The 21,091-nt window shown below is 39.2% G+C and overlaps 1 protein-coding gene across 3 annotated transcripts in view; it reads left to right on the top strand.

Annotated features, from left to right (window-relative positions):
• Window positions 1-21,091, top strand: part of RARB (retinoic acid receptor beta) — a 334,302-nt gene that overhangs the window by 253,014 nt on the left and 60,197 nt on the right. For all 3 annotated transcript variants that reach the window (XM_069860142.1, XM_069860144.1, XM_069860143.1), the window contains one exon: window positions 10,240-10,388. In XM_069860142.1, coding sequence (XP_069716243.1) covers window positions 10,240-10,388 — 149 coding nt within the window. The remainder of the gene's footprint in view (window positions 1-10,239; window positions 10,389-21,091) is intronic.

Here is a 21,091-nt window from a genome sequence, read left to right as displayed (position 1 = left end):
GCTCCATTTCATGGCCGCGAGCCTTGCCGTCTTCAGCAAATGGCCCTGTTTTGCAGTGGTATGGCTGGAAAGCTGGACAGGTGTTCGTCTACTTTCTCCACTGGAAGATCTGTAGCCTCTGGGAAAGGGCAGGGGGGTAGCTGCCTGGCATTTGCTGGTTCAGCAGGTTTCAAACCAGCTCCATGGTGGGATGAAACCTTGCGAAATAAAGAGTTTTGGTAAGTTAAACAGTGGTAAAAGAATTAATAAGATTTCGCAATATTTCCAAGAGGTCCCTAATAATGAGAGATAAAACAGGACCAGACCAGTGACGGGGGCTGTCAAAGAAAATAAGGAGTTAGACCATCTTCTCTAAGGAAATCAAAACTTAGAATTAGCAGAGCAATAAAAGCCTTCTAAAGTGAAGCTGGAAACAATACATTTTTAATAAAATGGGCAGTTACTCTAATTGCTGAACCCCTACTGTTCAATTTCTTTTAGTGCTCTTATTCATTAAATTCAGCATACTTGTACTTATTATTTACAGATGTATGCGTTTTAACTTGGTTATAGAAACCATGCTTTGCAGAAAGCTGTGGATGGTATAATACTAATTTCTAAGTGTTTATTGCTGCCTGTAATATGTAATTTTAAAAACAATTAAAAATAGCAGTGGAACTCATCATTGGAGGCAACCCCAAACTGCCCATGAAAAGTGAAACATTAGTACCGTGTACCACCTTAAAGGTTATAGGCCACTTGTAGTGGATTGATAGTGTAGCCATTAATGAAGAATCTACCTTTTCTTAAAGATTTTAAGCTCAACAACCTAGTTTCTAGGTATTATTGTAATGTAACCCATTTAAACATATGTGATGGAGTTCATAATTGCCCTTGTAAATGGGCGTAGAAAGGAGGGTATATAAATCAATTAGTGATATCCAGCAGTGTGGTTGTAATACAAATTAATTGGGATGATAAGCATTTTAACTGCTGCTATACTCACTTAAAGTAGTTTTGATCGCTGAATTGGTTCTTGTTGAGTCACTCTATTAATTTTAAGATTTAAATACACCTAAAGTTCAAAATGTTCTGAATTAATGTTCCTCAACTTCTAGAAATAAAATTATATGAAAAATACTGCACAGCAAGTCAGTTTCCAAATAGAGCACAACAGTTTTATTTTGTCCATGTGATACTGAACAACTCTGTAATAGTGTTATGTGATTAAAGATCTTAAAACAATCATTTTCTTGCTGGATTCAAGCCACAGCAAAAAGTCATCATGAATACTATCATAAGAACAAGTTGAATAGATAGAAAATAAAAAAATAAATAAATTTGGCTGACATAGTAATACTGGATAGGAGGCAAGTTTTGAAGAATAAAATCATCCCTTTCGTGTAATACTCTGAATTATGTTGTACTCTGAATAGTATAAAACTCTGTTTGGATGCTTGAAAAAATTTGAAGATAAAAGAGAAGTCCTCCATACGCCATAAAACATTTAATAACTATAAATGGAGACTTTATGACTTAGTAAAATACCTGAATGTGTATAGAGATTATAATAACTATTTCATTTCCCTTTCAAGTTTTATTTATTATTTGAGATACTGGATCTGAGTTTTCTCCCATTTGTGTTTACAAACCAAGAGTCTTTCTTGGCATTGCTGGGGTGACAATGCTGTAAAACACATCTGAAAAAAGAATCAGACTGCTTTTATTCTTTAATTATCTTGCCTTTCACAATGTCCCTTTTTTTCTTATTTTGATCGTGCAGGGAAAACATGCTGAATTTGTGACACCACAGTTGTATCAATAGACCACAGAAATAGGCTCCGTTTTCATAAATGGAGAATAAAGAAGCCAGAGTTCTCATCCTCTCTAAATTTCTGTTACTTCTTTACCTATGTCACTTTACTCTAGATGAGGATCTGACCTTGGGAATTCATTGGGCCTGAATTTTAAGAGAAATTGATTTTCAGTGGCAGATCTAACTTCACACAAATTATAGCAAAATTATATATATTTTTTTTAAAGAAGACCTTATTTTTCAGTTTTGCAACAAAGCAGAATTTTCACTTGAGACTGATGCAATTTTTTCATGGTAGTGGGCAGGCAGAAAATCACCGACCTGAAAAAACTACAGAGATAGCATCTTTCGGATGTTTTTCTTCAGTTTTCCATACGATTTATTTTTTTCATTTAACATGTTTTCTTTTTCATTTTGAAGGTAGGCTCCTAATACAAAGTGATGAGCTGCTGCCCTGTAAACTCTGCTGTGCCTGCCAAACCCTCCGGCCATCCTGTCTGTACACTTGCTTTCACCCTGGCTCCCTTGTGTTGTCTGCCTGGCCATTTATTTAGTGAAAGACGCTCCTGTTCTCTCAGTTACTAGCGCGTCATTAAGTCTCGCTGTCCTGAGAGTAATACCAGTATAACCAGATGCAGTTCTTGTCCCTGATATAATTAATCCTGACAAGCGTTCCACGTTTGCTCAGGTGTAAATGCATCTTGCTGGCTACACAGACACATAAACCCAATTGTAGAACTGCTTTGCTGATATAACTGTAAATAAAAGCAACAGCCTGAAAACCAGTATCATTTTCTTTGAAAAGGTGTTGTGAACGCTAGCACTGAGTTTAGGGGAGCTGGTGCTTGAGAACCAGGCATTGTGAACCAGGGTAAACTCTACTCTGGTTTGAAAATACCATCCTGAGCAAGCCTACGGACTATGAATTTGCTTTTACAGAGTGGCTGCAGCCTCCTCATTGTCCTTTACTGCTAGCTGTACTAAATATGTGTGTAGAGTATGTAGTTGCCAGAAGTCCTGGATTTACTGGGAGAAGCACAAGAGGTGGCTGCAATGACAGCTTCCGTGCCGAATACCTGCAGAGCACAAAACAGTGATGCAGCCAGCAGCTTCAGTAAGAAGTTTCTGGGTGTTTCAATTCAGAATTGCATGGTTGAAATATACTGGTGATTTCCAGATCATATGTGCTCAATAGATAAGACTAGCCTGGTAGGTTCAGGCTTACGTCTTGGCGGTATTATGAGGCTAGCGTTGGCTTGGATGGTAGAGTCAAGAGTAGGGGTTATTTGTGGCAGTTTCTGGTGTGGGACGTATGCCTATCTGGGACATGGTGCCTGCATGCACGGGTGCTGCTGAGTTGCCTTTAGGGGAGGATTCAGGACTTCACTCAGGGCAGATCTGTTGTCTGCAGGGACATCCCTGTGTAATCATATATATGGTGGGGTGGTCTTTTTGAGAGCTGAAGAAAGCAAGCTGGCTGTGAAGATTAGAAAATGAAGACAAGCCTTTCGTGGTCTCTCCTCAGTTCCATGCCAGCAGCGGCGGCTCTTGGGGGCAAAAGCCACCCAGCCCTGGCCTGCCTTGCAATTGGCAGGTGAGTGGGGTGCGCTTGCAGACTTAGGGGTGCTTCAGAGCCCCCACATTAGAGGGACAGAGCACAGACTTACCTGAGTTCCCTGCTCTGCTGTGTATCCCATTTGTAACCTGGGGCAAGACACGTAAGGCTGCGTTTTGAAGATGCTGCTAGAGCTGCAGCAGTGTTGTTGGTTGGTGTTGAAAATCCCAGTTGAGTACTGCCTGCATTTTTCTAGGAATTTAAGATCCAGGCAAATCAGCCTCTGTTTCCCATCTGTAGAATAAGAAGAATAGCTCTTTCCTTATCTCACCTAGGTGCTACAAAGGTAAAAATGTGAATGGGTGTTCACATAGTGGAGTGCCAGGGACCGTGCTTGTAGAAAACAGCAGGATCTTTCATGCTGCTAAAAACAGCAGGGCCAGAAGTGCTACAGACTGTGCTGTGCAGTGAGGACAGCGAGGCCCGGAGAGTCACTCAGGGTATCTGTGATCTGTGCACGAAGGTCTCCTTGGGAAGATGTGCTGGCAGGTGGGGCCCAGGGAGTGCCTTAGTGTAATAAATGACGCTGTAAAGTCAGGTAACTGAATGTGCATGCGGAACAAATGGATTAATTAAGAGGCCAGATTGTGGCATAATAGAAAAGTATGTAACAAAAGAATCCCCACCCTTCACTGGGCAACTGATAAAGGATATTTTTGGGAAGGATAAAATCTGTGCTGTAGATGAAGTAGTTAGCTGCTAAGGAACAGAAATTGTATTCTGAGGCTGGAACAGAAGGATAACCAAAAGATAGAAGCTGTTATCTTTCGATTTACTGCAAACAAATCTGGATAGCTCTGTGATGCTGGTAGTAGGATGCTGAACATTGTTTCCTGGTCCTAATCACCTGATATGAATAAAGGTTTCACAGGGCTAAAATTCTGTTGTATGGCCAAAATGAGGATCCACTGACTTATGTTATGTAACTCTACTGGTTAACATTACAGATTTGCATTTGAAACTGCAATTTTATTGATGAAAGGCATGCGAGAATATGATGCACCTCGCTTTCTTCCAGTTCTAAACTAGGGGATATGTAGTGGACAAGTATAAACGCTACTTTTCTGCCATTCCCGTTGGCAAATAAAATTTGGTATGGGTGCAGCAAAGGAATTTGCTGAATATGAAGAAAGCTTTTTTTTATTTTTTTATTTTATTTTGAGACTCATCCTTTGAAGTTAGCCTACATAATTTTAAAACTGAAATGCTAAAATAGTTAAAATAGAAGTGCTTCAAGGTCCTGCTTTGCGCATAATGGCACCCCTTAAGGTTATGGAGGCCTTTCAAGGTTCATTCTTTCAAACACCTTTTGACTTGGCAGGATCACGATCATTACTATTATTTGCATTGGAGTAGTTCTTGAAGTTCCTGCAGAGCTGGTTACTGTACACCATGTTTTGAGACCCTGCCCAAAATAATGTCCTGTCTTAATACATGAGATGCAAGAGGGTGGGGGAAGAAAATACTGGCCTTGATGGTATGTCTGCCTGCAGTAGAGAAGTGGCCAAATATGTACTTGGAACTTCATTAGGGTAAGGATATCGGAGCAGACTGTGCTTAACTGCTTCTTGTACTCACAAGGCAGAGGGCAGAGTTCAGCAGGACCGCTCTTCTCCCAGATGCGATGGGACAAAAGCCAGCTGTCCATATCGCTCTTTCACTGACAAGAGTCCTAACAGCAAAAGCACTTTGGTTTTAGAGACTTCTGCCAACTCAGCTGCGCCTGTAGGGGCTTGCACCTTGTCCGAGATAGCTGTTGGCAGCAACAGCCTGTGCCCTAGGCATGGCGCTTAAAATGACCCACTCTCAGGCACCTTTTAGGTGACCTTCTATGCAGCGTGTCCATTAGTAAGACCTTGCAAATTGGGCTCCTGAACTCAATAACCTCTACTTCTTGCAATTTTTGTTGTTATTTTAATCATACTTTAGGACTCCTGGGCAGCACATAGTGAAAACCCGTGGGATACTCTTGTAGCTTTTAAAATAACAGAAAAGGATCATTTTGGATTGGACATCCTCAAGCAGATTGCGCGTCCTCAAGCAGAAACCAGGTCATGAAGTTTCATCTTCTGATGTCCCTGTTGACAGTGGAATGTTCCTTTTGAGACTGAAAGCAAACCTGAAGACTTGGAGGGATTTTTGGCTTTCAGCCCAAATGATACCTTTTTTTTAAAGACCTAGACAGTCTCGCAGAGATGAACTATGACTTGATTAATATTAACACTGGAAAAATTGTAATCGAGAACTAAAATAGAGTAACTTATATTTAACATCATGGCTTTAAGGCAGATGAGTCCAGCTCGCAAGATGCAAATAATAAAAAAGAAACCCTTAAATGTGGAAAACATACTTTCTTAAGTACTTTTGAAAATCCTGATAATAACATCTTGATCTGGAATTATTGTGGCAGCCTGGGTTTTAATCCTGGTATGTTGTGTTCTCTCTTAATAAAAAGCATTCCCTCCTGAACCTCAATGCATACCTAGCCCTATGAGGGAAGTTTTTGAGTGTGGTAATTCATACCGTGTTGGTTAACATTTGCACATGGCTTCCCCTGAGCCTTTTCCCACCATCCTCCTGCCCTCCGTGCCGTCAGCCCCCTGGCAGAACAAGGATCCAGCACAGCCAGTGCCGAACGGTGAAATAGTAGCACAACTTCTTTGCTTTGTGTTGGTTTTCTTTGCAAGGGAGAAAATGGGAGTCTTCGCACAAGGGAATACTTTGTTTTCCTCTTTCTGTTGTCTGTGATCCCCACCTGTTGTATATATGGTAAAAATATCTGGGACTTATAACCCAGCAACAGTCCGCAGCCAGAGTCATGTGTGACCGGGTCAAACACACACTCGCTGGAGGGTCATGGCCAGGTTACTAAGTCAAGGCTGGCAAGTCTCCACGATAATGTTTTCTTTCTCTCTCACTCATTTTTTTTTTCTTCTCCCCTTGTCTGTCTTCCAAACAACAGTTTAAAAAAGAAAACCCTCCTAACAATGCAAACTATTTAAGCATGACAAATTCAAAGAAGTTTTTTATTAAAAAAAAATTGGAGGGGGGGGAGCGAGTCAATGATATTTTGGATTTAATTTTATAGTATAGTTTTATGTGGCACATGAAAGAGAGAAATTTGTATTGAAACAATTGAGACCCACTTTTCCAGTTCCTGGCTCTTTCCTGGAAGATGATTAAAAGCAGACCTTTTTTTCCAGACGAGACATAAAAATTAAATGATCTACAGTATATAGTTATTTTTTCAAATGTTTGGAGGCTTATAAATAACTTCTACAATCAAATGCACACATACAAGCAGCAGAGAATCTGGTTCTAATTACTTGTACTTTAGTTGAACTTTGGCGTTTCCTTTGACTTTCTGCCTAATGTATGTGAGCTGTGTGCCTTGCGCTCCTGCAGTGAATTCACAAAAAAAAAAAAAAAAAAAGAGGCAAAAAATCCAGACTCTTGTTGGTGCCAACAAAAATGAGGGTTAACAGAATGTTTTGACCAAATGCAACACTTTGCTATTCACCCTAATTAGCTGAAATTGCTGCTTCCCACCAGGGACCCTTAGCTCAGTATTCAAAATTCCCTTGAGGCTATCCAGGAAATGCCATTTGCTTTACAACTTCTTATTCTTTCAAGACTCAACTGTCCAAAGTGTGCATTAACATACAAGCTTAATAATCTGAGTTCCTAGTGAAACGCAAAGCATTTCATAATGCCTGCCTGCTTCTAGCTGGTCACAGAGTAAAATACCTCCTCCATCTGTCAACATGGTTTAGCTGGCAGTAAATTAGCCCTCACAAAGCACACTGTGCATTTAAAGATCTTATCTGCTGCTTTATCTAACCTTTAAAAATATTTCAGACATCTTAGGAATTGTGAAGTGACCGATTGTTTGAGAGTCTCTGTGTGCTTAAGGGGCATTCAGGTGTTGGGTGACAGCACTGAGGTTCTGTTTTCTTAGGTGAGTAGGGACCCTGAAGTGTCACATCCTGCAGGACAAGACAGCAGGGCATGGAAAGAAGTAGTTTGTTTGTTTTCTTTGAATTCTTTCTAGAATTGTAAGACAGCGTTAAAAGTGCCTCTTCTGGAAACGTCCACTGTCCGACCCTCATTCTTTCTTCTTTCCACTTTGCATGTGCAGACGTGCATAGAAGGCAGCAGGTTCTGCTGTCATGCATCCACCAGCCGTGGACATGATACTGAAATAACACTTCATACCTGCTGAGCATGAATTGCTATAGATGCCTGTACTGTGTTTCTGTGCTTCCCTGCTGACAGTACATACATTTTCAAATAACAGGTTAAAAAGTCTTAATTCAAGAAAGAACAGTAAGTCAACCTGGAGTAAGGATCTAGCATGTGTAACCTGAGTTCAAGCCTTCTCCAGAAAACTCTATGATTGATCAAAAGTGAATGTTTGCACGCTGGATATTCTTACAAAAAGTTAAACTCACTAGACAGTTGTTCAGCTGGTGCAAATATTGCATTGAATAGATTAAGCCCTTTTAGTGGCATATGTTATATGTATATATGGGTGTTTTAGGGAAGTTTTTCTTGTTTACATTGGTTCTTTCCATCTCATATACCTTTACAAATTTTCCAGAAAAAAAGTTCTCTAGCAGCACCATCAGCTCTTCAGTTTCTGACTATGCTTTGTCTGTTCGTGAATTGAGCTGGTTGCTTATTTTCTTCTGGGTATGGCAAATTCCTGGTGCTTGGCTGGTCCCTGACAGACCTCTGTTGTGCATATGTTTGGTGGTTTGAACAATGCTGTTGGATGCTGGTGCTTGTTTAGAGTGAAATCATCAAAAAAGCAGAAGTATATAAGTATTATTCCTTAAAGACTTCTTTCCTCGAACTGAAATCGCAGAAGGATTGCAGGAGCACAGTTGTTTTACTGAATGACACAACCTTGTTTCCCCATGGGGAGCCTAAAAACTGCCTTCTAGAAGGACTGGGAGAGTTGAATGAGCTAATGCGAAACACATTGTCTGCTGGTATTAGTGTTTTAAAGCTGAAATTTTATCATTCCACAGACTGATTGGAAGCCACTATAATTCATGTATGGGCATGAAATAAGGCGCAGAATGTTTGAGGCCTCTCAAGGGCATTTGATGAATCTAACTTTAATTTAAAAGTACTAATAGATTATTGATTCAAGCAGGATGGCTGTGCAGAGATCAATAACAGAGCACACTCCGTCTCTCTTAAATACCAAAAATTACTGTTGAAAAGACATGATCATTCTCATCTCTGTTTGCATTAAGAAAAAATTTCATTTAAGTTTGCTTGGTGCAGTAGAGACCTGTAGGTCTTGTATTTACCAAGATTCAGCGTATTTAATGCTGAAAAACATAAGTGTAGTTCTGGGCGTTGTCTTAAAATCACAATTTATGGAGCCACATGTTATTTTATTTCTTTGGGGTTTTTTTTCACAGCCTCATTATTGTTGTATATATAAAGAAATTGTTCTCATTGGAAAGATATTTCTTTGCTTAGAATCAGAGCCTCTAACACTTCACTCTAGCATTTATTTTCTTCTCAAGAAACGTCTGTCCTTGAAGTTGATAGTAGCTTAACCCAAGTAAAAATAGCAGAAAAAGAGCCTTTTCTCACAAGTAATCAGAAGTTGCATCATGCTCTGTGATGGCCTCTGTGAATTCTGCAGAACGCGAGCTGACAGTGAATCATGAGTTTAATACAAATGTATCATCTCTGTAATCTGAAAAATATCATGTATAGTAAATCTTGTCTAAGATTTTCCATTGAGCAATATTCTTTAGGGCTTGCTGTTAGTACTCCTGAGATTTAGCTCTGCTGATAGTGCCGAGTATTTCTGGATAGATCTGAGCTCATAGATCCTGTCATTTTTCTGTATCTGTTGAAAAGTTAGAGGGATTTATTTGAGAAGCAGCAGAATGGCTAGGTGAAACATGAAAATATATTGCACATCTACTGTAAATGTGAGGAATGATGACAGTGTATCGCAGAAAACTAATGCAGATGTTTTGGAAAGATGTAGTTCGCGTGTCTTATCTCGTGTTGTAGAGCTTTCATGTCCTTTGCCTGAAAGGGATAACTGGCTTTTCATCAGGTTCTAAACAAATGACCGTCTAGACATATTAAGGCAATAAAGGGATGTGGGGTCATAATAATACGTAAGTAGCTTTTTCTCATAGAGGTTTCTTGATGTTATGAATCCTAAGGTAGGTAAGGAAGTGCTGCTGGGTTGTGCAAGTTTTACAGATAAAAAAAAAACAAAGACAAGTTGTGCAGGTAATTTTGTCTCTCTACATATGCCCTGCTGTATGCTGATATCCTGCTGTGGCAGAGTTGCACATTGGAATTGTTATTTCTTGTAGAAAAAGGCAAGAGAGATAAGAGCTTTCCCAAAATTAGGTACCTGTTGGAAGGGTGCATGCCACGTGACGTTTCTTATTGAAGGCTGATATCCAGTGTGCACACATGGATCCCACACAGTCCAATAGGATAAAACCAGAACATAAGCTCAAAGTTATCAATTTTTTGGAGCCTGGTAAGACATTCAAGCCCTACATCTAAAATGAGCTGAGACTTTTGTGATGTTGAGTGGCTGGATTGTAAAAAATGTTTGAGTACTTAAAAATAAGCTCTTGAAACCATAGCGTGGAGACCTGTTTCTGCTGGATTTAGTTTATTGCCACTTAAACTTTGTTAGGAAAGACAAATGAATGTTTATTATACAAAGATAAGTATTGGCCAGTTTGAAAGTTATAATACAGTAAACAATCAGTTATATAAAATTAATTCATGAATCATTCAATTATATTCCCTTTTTTTTTTTTTTTTGTAGCAGTTGAAACTCAGAGCACCAGTTCTGAGGAACTTGTTCCGAGCCCTCCTTCACCACTTCCACCCCCTCGAGTTTACAAGCCCTGTTTTGTCTGTCAAGACAAGTCATCTGGATATCACTATGGTGTCAGTGCTTGTGAGGGATGTAAGGTGAGTGCCATCATCTTTGTTGCTTTTTATAGCACCACATTTCATTTTAGAGAGAGGCAAAGCAGTGAATTCTGGTATGACTTGATTGTCTCCAAAGATGCTTGTACTTTTTCTGTGTGAATTAATTATGATTCATGAGTAAAGTCAAGTAAATGACCATCGTACATGGAATTATTTCCCTTCGTAACTTCTGCCAAAGTATGTATTTAAGGGACTTCCATAAGTATTGACTAATCCAAGAACACGATCATAGATGAACAGATAATGAAAGGATTAAGTGAAAATGCTTTGAGAATCTTCACTGTCTATCTGTAAGTTAGGTGTACCCTGGGACCGCATGTGGTCATTACTTTCAGCCTGATTTTTGTGCGCTGCTTCCCCTTGTATATGAAGGCGTGAAATTAGGGAAAAGGGTATGATCATCTGGAAGTTTTTGGCACAGTCTCTAACTGTCTAACTAATCTTAAATCAAATTGGGAATTTGAGGATTAGCAGGTTGGTATTTGCAATATTTAATCTGGCAGACTACACTGCTCTCACATCTGCTAGCTGCTTTCCAGTGCTGTGATTGTCAGAGTATGAATTGACTAGCCATAGGATGTGGTAATGCAATACACCATTCTAAAGCAGAGACTCTCTAAAGGTTACACATCGGAGAAGCTGTGTCAGGTAAACCGTGTGCATACGGCTATAATCAGAGGTGTACATACAGTGAATGTTATATAGGCAGGGAACAAAGTAGTGTGAAAAATGCTAAAGAAGAGATATCACAGGACAAGCGCTCTCGTAGTTAACTTTATTCGTTATAGTACCCTAGTGCAATTTTCTTTTCTAATGTCTAAACAAAAGACCCTCGATTTTAATCCATCAAATTAAGAGAATCACATAGCACTCAGTACAGTGACGGTCCGAATGTATGAAGAAGATGTGACACACACTACATCCATATAAATAAAGTTACTGGAATAAATTAATAAAAGGTATTTTGCTGGCTTATTTTTATGAAACATTAGAATATTTTTCAGATAGTGTGCCATTAGGCATTTTTACTTTGGACCTGTAACTTCTTCCACGCTGCTGTCCTTTTGTTGTGATGCAAAATATCATAGTTCTGTGTTTGCGTCATTAGGCAGGAGACTATAGGATTGAGTCTGCTTTCTCTACCCTGTTTTGCAACCACAGATACTAAGGTATTGAAAGCAACTACTTAGCTCACCTCAGTTTTAGAACGTCTTTCAGTTATTGAGTTTTTCCTTGGATATTATGTCTGTAATTTTTTTAGATGCCGTGAAACTGTTGAAATGTAAGTGTCTGTTAGGAATAACTGTGGTAAGAATATGCTGTAGCCAATTTCATTAAGTAGGAAATGCTATCATGCTCAGATGCTAACAGAGAAATGGTGGTGTTATTTGCTTACCCATGTTCCCTCTAAATACAAACGTAATTGCAGGCTGTGGCAGAAAGGTCACGTGTCCCTAAGACTACATTATTTTTGAAAAATATGCAAAAAATACGCTGTATGACTTTTACCAGCATGCTGCAAAGCTTTGTCAAAAGTAATTGAAGCAAGACCACACTTGTCAAAATACATGAAGAAATCCATCTTGTAACATGTTAGCATTATTCAACAACAACAAAATATTATATTTACTGATATGCTAATTTGCAAGATGGGGTAATTTAGCAATTTAGCAGCATTTAGCAATAGCTGCTGTTAAAAGAAAGAGAAAAAGTTATATACAAAACCTGTCAGTCTCTGAGAAATGACAAGATTCCAGAGCAGTAATTTGGCTGCTTGAGGCTGGTAATATTTAAGTTAGTTGACATTAGCTCTTCAACTGGTTGGACTGGGATTTTATTTATCTCTTCCACTGATTAATTCAACCTCTTTAATGAGTGCCAGAAACTGGCAAAGAACATGATGAGACCACTGAGTCATCCAGTGGCCCTTTGGTGGACAGTCATGTACCACATTTGCTGTTGAAAGTTGTTTGAGTTTTCACATCCACAGACGTGGAGTGCTGTATGACAGCAGCACATGACCACAAGACCAGAGACAGCCTCAGAAACCTCTCTGTTGCCAGTTTCTACTCTCTTTGTGAAGAATGTTGCATTTTCTCTTGAGCCCTTTTGGACTGTTTGGTTTATTTTTGTTTTCCTTCATCGTTGCTCAACACTTGACTTTCACACTTTCTCTTCTTGGTCCTGTACCATAAGGAAGCTGTCACCTTGTACTTCTAATCATCCAGGCTCCTGCCTGTGCTCAAGGCTGCCTTCACCCTTGGTTCCCCCCATAGTTCTTCATGCTTCTATTTATCTCCAGCCTTCTTCATATAAAAATTTAGCCAGTTGCCTTGCAAGTTTAAATAAGCACTGAGCTTGGAGCACTGCTGCTGGGGAGCTTTGTCTCCTGTGGATCTCTGCCTTTCAGTTGGTTAACCTGGATTTATTAGAGAGCCTATGTTTCACTGAAGGTTTCTGCTCAATATGGAGCTGGAATTTCATGCTGATTCTCTGGTAAATCAGGTGTCAATAATAAGGAGGAATTCATACTGCAGCCTTTCATCTAGTCAGGAAACACAAATTCATTTCTCCTTTATCTGAACACACATCTCCATGCAATTTCAAAGAACTTTATTTTCTTTGAGATTTGGAGTTTCACTGAAGCTGATCAGGGTGTTCGAAAGCTGTTGGGATAGGGAGAGGCAACCTCAGAAGCTAGACTAAAACATCGGCCAAATCAAGTATTAATTCTTTTTGTCCTCTTTTCCTATGACCTTGTTGCCATCTTCTTTCTTAACTCCTATTCCCGCCATTCCATTTTTCATCTGATTTACAATCTCTATTCTGTGATGTTAAAGCTTAAATTCACTACTTTTTTTCCTCCTGCGTTGCACCTCCTTCTGCTGTGAGGTCCTTTTCTCAATTCTTTTCCTTTTCCCTTTCTGACTTATTTTCCTTTTCCTTCGAACTCCTGGCAGTCTTATTTCTCAAGGGAAACACAAATGGAAAAATCTAATTAGGGCCCCACTCTTTTTGTTTTTCTGTGTTTGCTCTCCCTTGGTTTTCTTCTAGTTCTCTGTTTCCTTATCCTTTGCCTTTCTACTTTGAGCTCCAGTGAAGCTGCTGTCACAGTGATGATTAGCAGTCTCCATCTAGTGCAATGGAGGACGGCTTTCTGTCCTCCAGGTTTTGGGTTGATGACTGTCTTTGATTCATCAGACTTTATTTTTCCTGGCTTTCAGGGCTCTTTAGATTCTCCTCCTACTTTGCTAAGTGTGAATTCAATGTCTTCTTAAATGGCTCTTTATCCACTTCCTTAAGCCTTTTTCTGAGGTTCAGTTCTTTGGTTTTTCTGTCTCCAAAGCATCAGCTACTGACCTGTTTTATGTCAGACCATTTGGGGAGATCATGGCAATATCCTGCTCATAAAGGAGGAATTCTTAACGGGGACCCTTACAGCCATCAGACCTTGGAGAGCTGTGGATGGCGGTTATGACTTTGTGATGCTTAATTTGGGACCTATTGCACTGGAAATTTTATCTTCCCTAGCTTGTCACCCACCCATGGATGATTTCCAAAGTTACCCCCATCTATGATTTTCTTACCTGCCATCTTTCCCTGGTGTGCCCTCTTGCTCACCTCACTATTACCTTGGACATAGAGTTCATGAAGACAGAAGTTCCCATTCTCTGTCTTTTTGACAGCATCAACTGTAATGTCATGGCATGCAGTTTTTCAGATATCATGCAACAATGACATCATTTCTGAAATGCAACATTATACTCACACAGTATTGTCCTTTTTTTCCTCCAGAATCTGACTTCAGCTGCCTCTGTTGTCAAACCCTTGCTGTGCTTTTCTTATGTGGTGGTTAATTTTCCACTTGGTCCCCTCTCCTGTCCTTCCCCTTTTTCCACTTGCAGTCATCCCTGGAGCTTATTCTTTCAGGTACCTGGGAACAACCTCCTACCCTCCTTTGCCAAACACTTTCTTGGTATTCTAAGCATCTCTTATTCATCTATCTTATTCATTACCAGAGTCTTCAATACTGTGCCCCACCAGAAAGACTGTACTGTGGCTTGTTTTAATATATTAGTCTTTTAATGCTTTAAGGGGCTGGAATATTTCATAATATGCACTTATGAACCACAATGAAAGTTAAGTATGTTCATGCTGAGAATTTTAGTTTTTATTTCAGATTACCTGACTTCTAGCTTTCCAAATTTGAAATTTGGGTGTTTTCAGAAGGTGGATATCCCTAGCCTTTTCTCAGTTTGGTCAGTCAAATTCAGCAGTGAGGATTTTTGTGTGTGTGTGTTTTAAACTGTTTTTTTTTTAAAGATAAATTAGCTTTGTGTTTATTTCTAAGTGTTATGCTGAAAAAGGCATCATAGCTTGTCGATAGCTTTATGTATGTATTAGAATGTCAAAATCAAACTGAACTTCACAGTGCATTTGTATTTTGTAAGACAAATTCCAGAGCTAGTCCACCTTCTTATATGTAAAATAAATACATTGATAATATTCAACTTATTTACAGCTTTTCCATTTTATAAACTGTGTAGCATTTCAGAGGCGGGTTTTGGAAGCTACTCATGTGTTTCATGACATCAGTTAAAGAACTCTGGAATACTTCTTTTTTTTTTCCACCCTCTCATCTCTGGGTGTTGCTAGATGGCACGCAAATAAATTCCATACAAAATGAGCAACTTGAATTTATCCAGCAAGTACAAGTGGTTATGGGGCTGGCTGGCTGTCACCGAAAGCTCAACTCTTTGGTCCTGACTTGACTCGTCATTGTAGCTGGGTTTGCAGAAAGGGAGACTGAGTATAGTGGGCTGGATTCCCCACACAATGCCATCATTGTGTGTCCGAGGGAGGAAAAGCTGGTGTTCTGGCAGCTTCAGCTGTCTCTGAAAGCCTTGTCCCTTGTTCTGGGCATTTAAAAAACGGCATTCCTCTGCTGGCAGTCCTGCCTGGATTCCTGGCTTGAATTCAGTGGGCAGCAAAGATGCCTAGAGCAGTTTCAGGACAGAAGACAGAACAGCATATAAGAGAGTAGGTTTATGGTCCAGCAGTTTTGTCTGAATGATCAAGGTGCCTCACTGCCTGCTGTTGATACTAACAGACAAAAATATAGATAAATCTACATCAATACCGAGTGATCCCAGGTCAGCTTTTATCGTAAAAGAATAGCTTTCCTTTCATCAGAGTTTTTCATATAAAATCACACCTAATGTGAGATCATTAAATTAAAAGGGTAGCCACATTTAATATATTTTCAAATGTCTTCAGCTATGAAAATATATCTATTTGTTTGACACCTTCCTGACTCGTATATATGGGGCTTTTTATTGCAAAGACTTCAAGCAGTACAGAAAGTAGGCAGTGAAATAAACCTTGAAATTTAGATCTGTAAGTCAGAATGACTCCCACAAAAAAGGGTAAGATGCACATAGGAGAAGGAAGAAAGAGAGAAAATGAAACAGTTTTTTCTTTGTCCAGATTTGCTTATCCCTGTGGATGCTTAGCTTGTCATTTTGTTTCAGCTTTATCTTACTTGCTTAAGGAAGCAGTGTGAGGCAGTCCTACCACTAAACTGGAGGCCCCAAATTAATTGCCTGTCTTTGAAGACTGAAGACTCTTTGCAGTAAGGGGAGGGAGAGGAGCTCCTCTGATGGCTTATTCAAAAACATTTAAAGTTGATCCACTCTGGGTCACCCTCCAGAGCAGCCTGTCCCCATGAGCCATTGAGTTAGGTGCCCAAAGCACAGCTGTGTTATTTTTCTACATGATGTCCCCTACAGTTATGTCCCTCTGGACATCAAGAAGGTTGGGAATCCCCCATTGCAGGATATGAATCTGTGATCAGCATTGGTCAACAGCTGATTTACAAAATTCTACTGACAGAGAGGGGAACTGGTTTTGATTTTATTTGTTTATTTGAAGTTTAATGGCAAGGAGTTTAATGCTTTGGTTGGCAAGAACTGTTGACCAGTGGCCTAAAACATCTTAGGGATTGTCATAGCAGAGTTCCCTTTATGTAACAGTGTCCTTTGGGACAGATGCCTTTTTCTTTGAGTAATGCCTTTTACATCATGTGAGGACAGATTTGCATTTTCTTAGGCAGTTCTGGGATTGTGGAGGGATCTTAAGCAGCAGTTCTTTTTTGACAACACCACTCTTGCACATGTTAGCTGCTAGCTATAATGTAATTGTATTTAAGCCTACGTTTATGTCGATTTACTGGGAATTAAGGATTCACACAGAATTTTCCCAGTTACCCAACACTAAAATGCAAAAGCAAACTTCATAGAGCCAGCTTACTAATAGTCTGTATGTGTGTTTGACTTTCTTTTCCTGGCATGTTCTAATCACCTACAACTGAACAATAATAAATCTGGAGTTGAAAATATGTGCATAATATGGTTTGTATTAAGAAAAGAAGTAATACTATTTGCAGCAATGCAACTGTAAAAGCTTCTATCGATTCAAAGAAAAATCTAGATGAACTTGAATGATCAAGCTGTATTCATATCCATTTAAGCTGTTTTAGTAAATGACAGTGCCAGCAGTAGAGATGCTGTCATTCATGCACAGCTATGAAAACTTCCTCACATCATGAAAAAAATGCTCCTAGTTTCAACTAAATCAACAATCATTTTTAATAAGGTGAAAAATATATTTTGAAATACATTTCTGCTTACTGTTAATATCATCTGAACTTAAACTGCAAGCACTTTGCAGTGTAGCAATGTTCAGAGCCATTTGTTTGCAGAAGGCAATGCCATATACAGAAAGACCCTAAATGAGTTGCAACTGATTTAAATGTCATAACTTCATATTCTTGAGAGAGACCTGATGGTTTTAATACTGTCTTTGAGATTTAAGTTTTAAATTAACCAAGAAAAGGAAAGCAGGATGCACTTTGAAAAGCTGGTATCTGAGTTTCAGTAAGTTTATAATTATTTTTTCTCTTTGTTTGGAAGATAAAACTTTTGCCAAGTAGTGAATTTATTTCAAATTTTTTAAGCGTGGAGAGTCATATATTTATTGGAGGTCCACTTTGAGCAAGTAAAGATGATGAAATAGATGGGATCAGGAGCATTATTTTTTTTTTTCACTATGTGTTATAAAATCTCTTTTGTGGGTTGTGTGAACGACATGAATAAAGAATTAATTACTAACCATGCCAGATAATAAAAATGAAAATCATGTTATTTCTTTGAATGCCGTATTTGATTCCCAGTGCTTTGAGCCCAAGTTGTGGATTATACCTTCGCTGCTCCTGTGCACTGGGCTTCTGGAACAGAGATGGACAAAGAGCAGCAGTGTCTGTAGGGGGGTACAGTGCAACCATCTACAGATAATGTTCCACTTATCCTGCCTGTTGCCCTCCATTATAGACCAGAGATTCATCTCAAGCTGCAAGAATCGTTGTTTTTACTAATTATTTTAATTTGTTTCTGGCAGCGATGCCAGTGCCACAAAAGGGCAGAGATTAACCCAAATTACTTTCTAACCATGCTAACCACACTGCTCCAGTTATTTGTGAGCACAAGGGCTAATGTCTTGTGGAAACAGGAACTGGAAACGTCTCTCTTATTTTGCATAACCTGTCAAATAGCAGCATGTAATTGTTCGATTAAATCTTGCACTCCCTTTTCCTGCAAAATTCCCAACACCATCACTGAATTCTTTCTCAAAAAAAAGATCAGACTCTTAAACTGCGATGCATCAGTGATCAACTGTGTTTTGGAGCACTGCTGTGCCTTGCTGAGTGCCTGGAACATTTCTGCTTGTCCCAGCTAGTGCTTCTCCAGCATGTGATCATCTCCTGTGGCTGGTTTGGATGCCACCATCTCGTTTCTGAAGCCAAAGGAGTTAACTAATGTAGATGAGGACTTACCCATCGTACATCAGCCAGCTGTAGTGCCCCTGACTGTCCCCAAGAGCATTTCCTAATATAGATGTAGCCTTCATGCCTGGTGACCTTGGATATCTTTTCAGGGTCTTTGGCCAATATCCAGTCCATAAAAGTTACTTTTTTTTCATTATTTTTATTATTAAACTAAAATTGCTGAGTCTTACTCTTCTGGCAGCGTCTGTCCCTTTCTGTACCTGAGAACACACACCATGAAAAGAAGAAGCTTCAAATTTATGTCTGTTTATACCTGTTGTTATTTGAGTTGAACCATGATTTCTTGTGCCAAGGTAGGTACTGAAGAGTTCCTTGTAGATGTGTTTGTCACATTTCTATCCAATTCCCACCTACCCACAGCTGTTGTGGCTTATTAGCAGACGGCTGAGAGCACTGAGATTTGCACCAGATCAGTAACGTGTATGGTTTGCAACACCTTCCACAGAATTAAGTAAATTATGTGTATGTGTAAAGGTGCTATTTATGCAAATCAAGGTGCAGTGGACCAATGAGAGAGGCTAGAAGCAGGTGGGCTCCAGTTCAGTCTGGTCTGCTTACCTGCTAAGAAGTCCCTTAGTTTGCATGCAGTGGATGTGGAGCGTGTTTTTTTATTTTCCTGTAAGTAGGCCCTAATGGATTTTACTTTTTCAATTTTCTTCACTGGGGGGGGGGAACTTTTATTTTGATCTCGTTTTGTCAGTCTGTTTCATAGCTCTCCATTAGATTAAGGACCACATGTGGCCTTTAATTATAGACGTGGAGTACACGCTGTCCTGTACACACCCAGAAGGTTGTTACAGTATAGGAAAAAAATACAGCTTTCTACTATGTTTAGAACAACATTTTATAATATGATCTTTAGAAGTATTGTTTGCAGAGGTAAGTCAGCAGATAAGGAAATAGAGATATCTGAGCAACCATCTCAGAAATTAATTACTCTGAGATTTTCTATTAACAGTAATAGCCTGCCTTTTTCTTAATACTGTGCTGTATTTGCTTGTGCTTCCTGAACAGCAATTATAGCTGTTTAAAATTACAATGAACTAGGTTTCATTCTCTAATTCTTGAACTTTTTAAAAAGAAACTGGTTAATGAGTTGTTGATAGAGAAGGATATACAAGCAATTAATCTGTTCAATTTAGATTTAGGATAGCTTGCTGGACCCCACAAGGAGGTACACGGTTTTCCCTGAAAGAAAGAGGGAGAGTAGAATAGTTTGCTAAGTGTGGTTTTGGCCGAGGGTTGGCTTTGCTAGTGAAATGGTTGGGGTCACTGTTCTGCTTGCTTTAGGCATCTTTTAAAGTCGTGGTTTGTGTTTTTTCTTAAGAAGTACTCTGAAGATTTTCTGATAGGCACATCTTAGAGAAGCAAATCCTAAAACGAGGGATTTCGTAAGTGTACAAAATGGAATTATTCCCTTATCTAATTCTGTTCCTTTACATGTTAAGTAGATATTCCAATGTTCCTTGGTTGCTACTTATTTTGAGTTTATTTTTAAGATAAGCCTGTCTGTATTTTTTGGTTATTGGAAACCTTCACACATTTCATAAGCAGTTAATTTCTCATTTTGAAGAAATACTTTGCTTGGCCTTGGAAAGTGACCCTCCATTGCTCTCTGTGCTTACTGACTGGCCTGCTAATGGAAACAAGTTCTTTCTAATCCCGAATGAGGTGTGCCTTTGAGGAAATTTCCTGAAGGAGTATTTTCTTTAGTTTCTTCTGGATATGGAGTGCAATTGAATTTGCAGCATGGATCCCGGAGCTGTTCAGCTTTGCAAAGCTGCTCCTTGTGATATTTCAGTCTTGTGCTGAAATGGACAATTGGAAAAGACAATTGGATGTGATTTTCCGAGATTCCGTATTTCCAATACAGTAAGCTTTACAGATTCTTTCTTCAATTAGTTTATTGTATACGTTCTTCTTTTTCTTCCCCTTGTAAAATAAAACAGAAGCCTTAGTAAAAAAAAAACTCTTCCATGTTTAGGTTTTCATTCCAAAAATGAGAAACTGCCAAAATTAAGATTATACCCCTGTGCCTGTCCTTCTCTCTTTGTGTGGATTTTGCTGCAGTCTTTAAGTGTGGATATGTTGTTACTTGAGTTCTGTGTGAAAGACATGTTGTGTCCTTCTTCCTATTTTATATTATTCTGATTATTTCAGAGGAACTTTCTATATACAGGAGACATCTCTAGGTGTGACATCTGTGCAGCTCAGTACTCCACTCATAAAAACTTCTTGTAGTGTTAAAGAAGCCATGCATCCAATTCTGTAATTGGTAGTATATTGGTATAGTAACTGTTTAATTGGTACACAGCTGCAGCTGGTCTGCCAAATATTCAGGGTCCCTACTCATAAATTGTTCTTCCCTTTGATAATATGCAGGAGTCCCCACAGTTTCCACAGCTCAATTCAGAGAGAGCTCAGTAGTAGAAAGACATTTTTGTGTATAAAGTCCCTTATGATTTCACGTGGCCGTGCTTAAAATTTCTCATTTAATATATTTTAATGGGAAAAGTTACTATGCAATAAAAACTGAATCAGAATACCTAAGTTTAAATGGGGAAAGGCATATTGTTTCTGGATCCTCTGTCTAGAATAATGGATACATAAATTACAAGGTGAGATGGCAGTTGCAAGTAGTGCCAAAAAATGTAGATTTAGTGGGCTGTAAATGCGGTCTGTGATTTCACTCCAGCTACAGCAAACCTCAGCTGGGGACCCTTCCAGCACTGGAGGGGAAACCCAGCAGCCCCGAGCCACGGCACGTGAGCAGGGTCTG

The sequence above is a fragment of the Phaenicophaeus curvirostris genome, chromosome 6 (assembly GCF_032191515.1).
Source record: "Phaenicophaeus curvirostris isolate KB17595 chromosome 6, BPBGC_Pcur_1.0, whole genome shotgun sequence".
In the NCBI taxonomy this organism is placed as follows: domain Eukaryota; kingdom Metazoa; phylum Chordata; class Aves; order Cuculiformes; family Cuculidae; genus Phaenicophaeus; species Phaenicophaeus curvirostris.
This window is presented reverse-complemented; position numbering and strand designations above follow the sequence as displayed.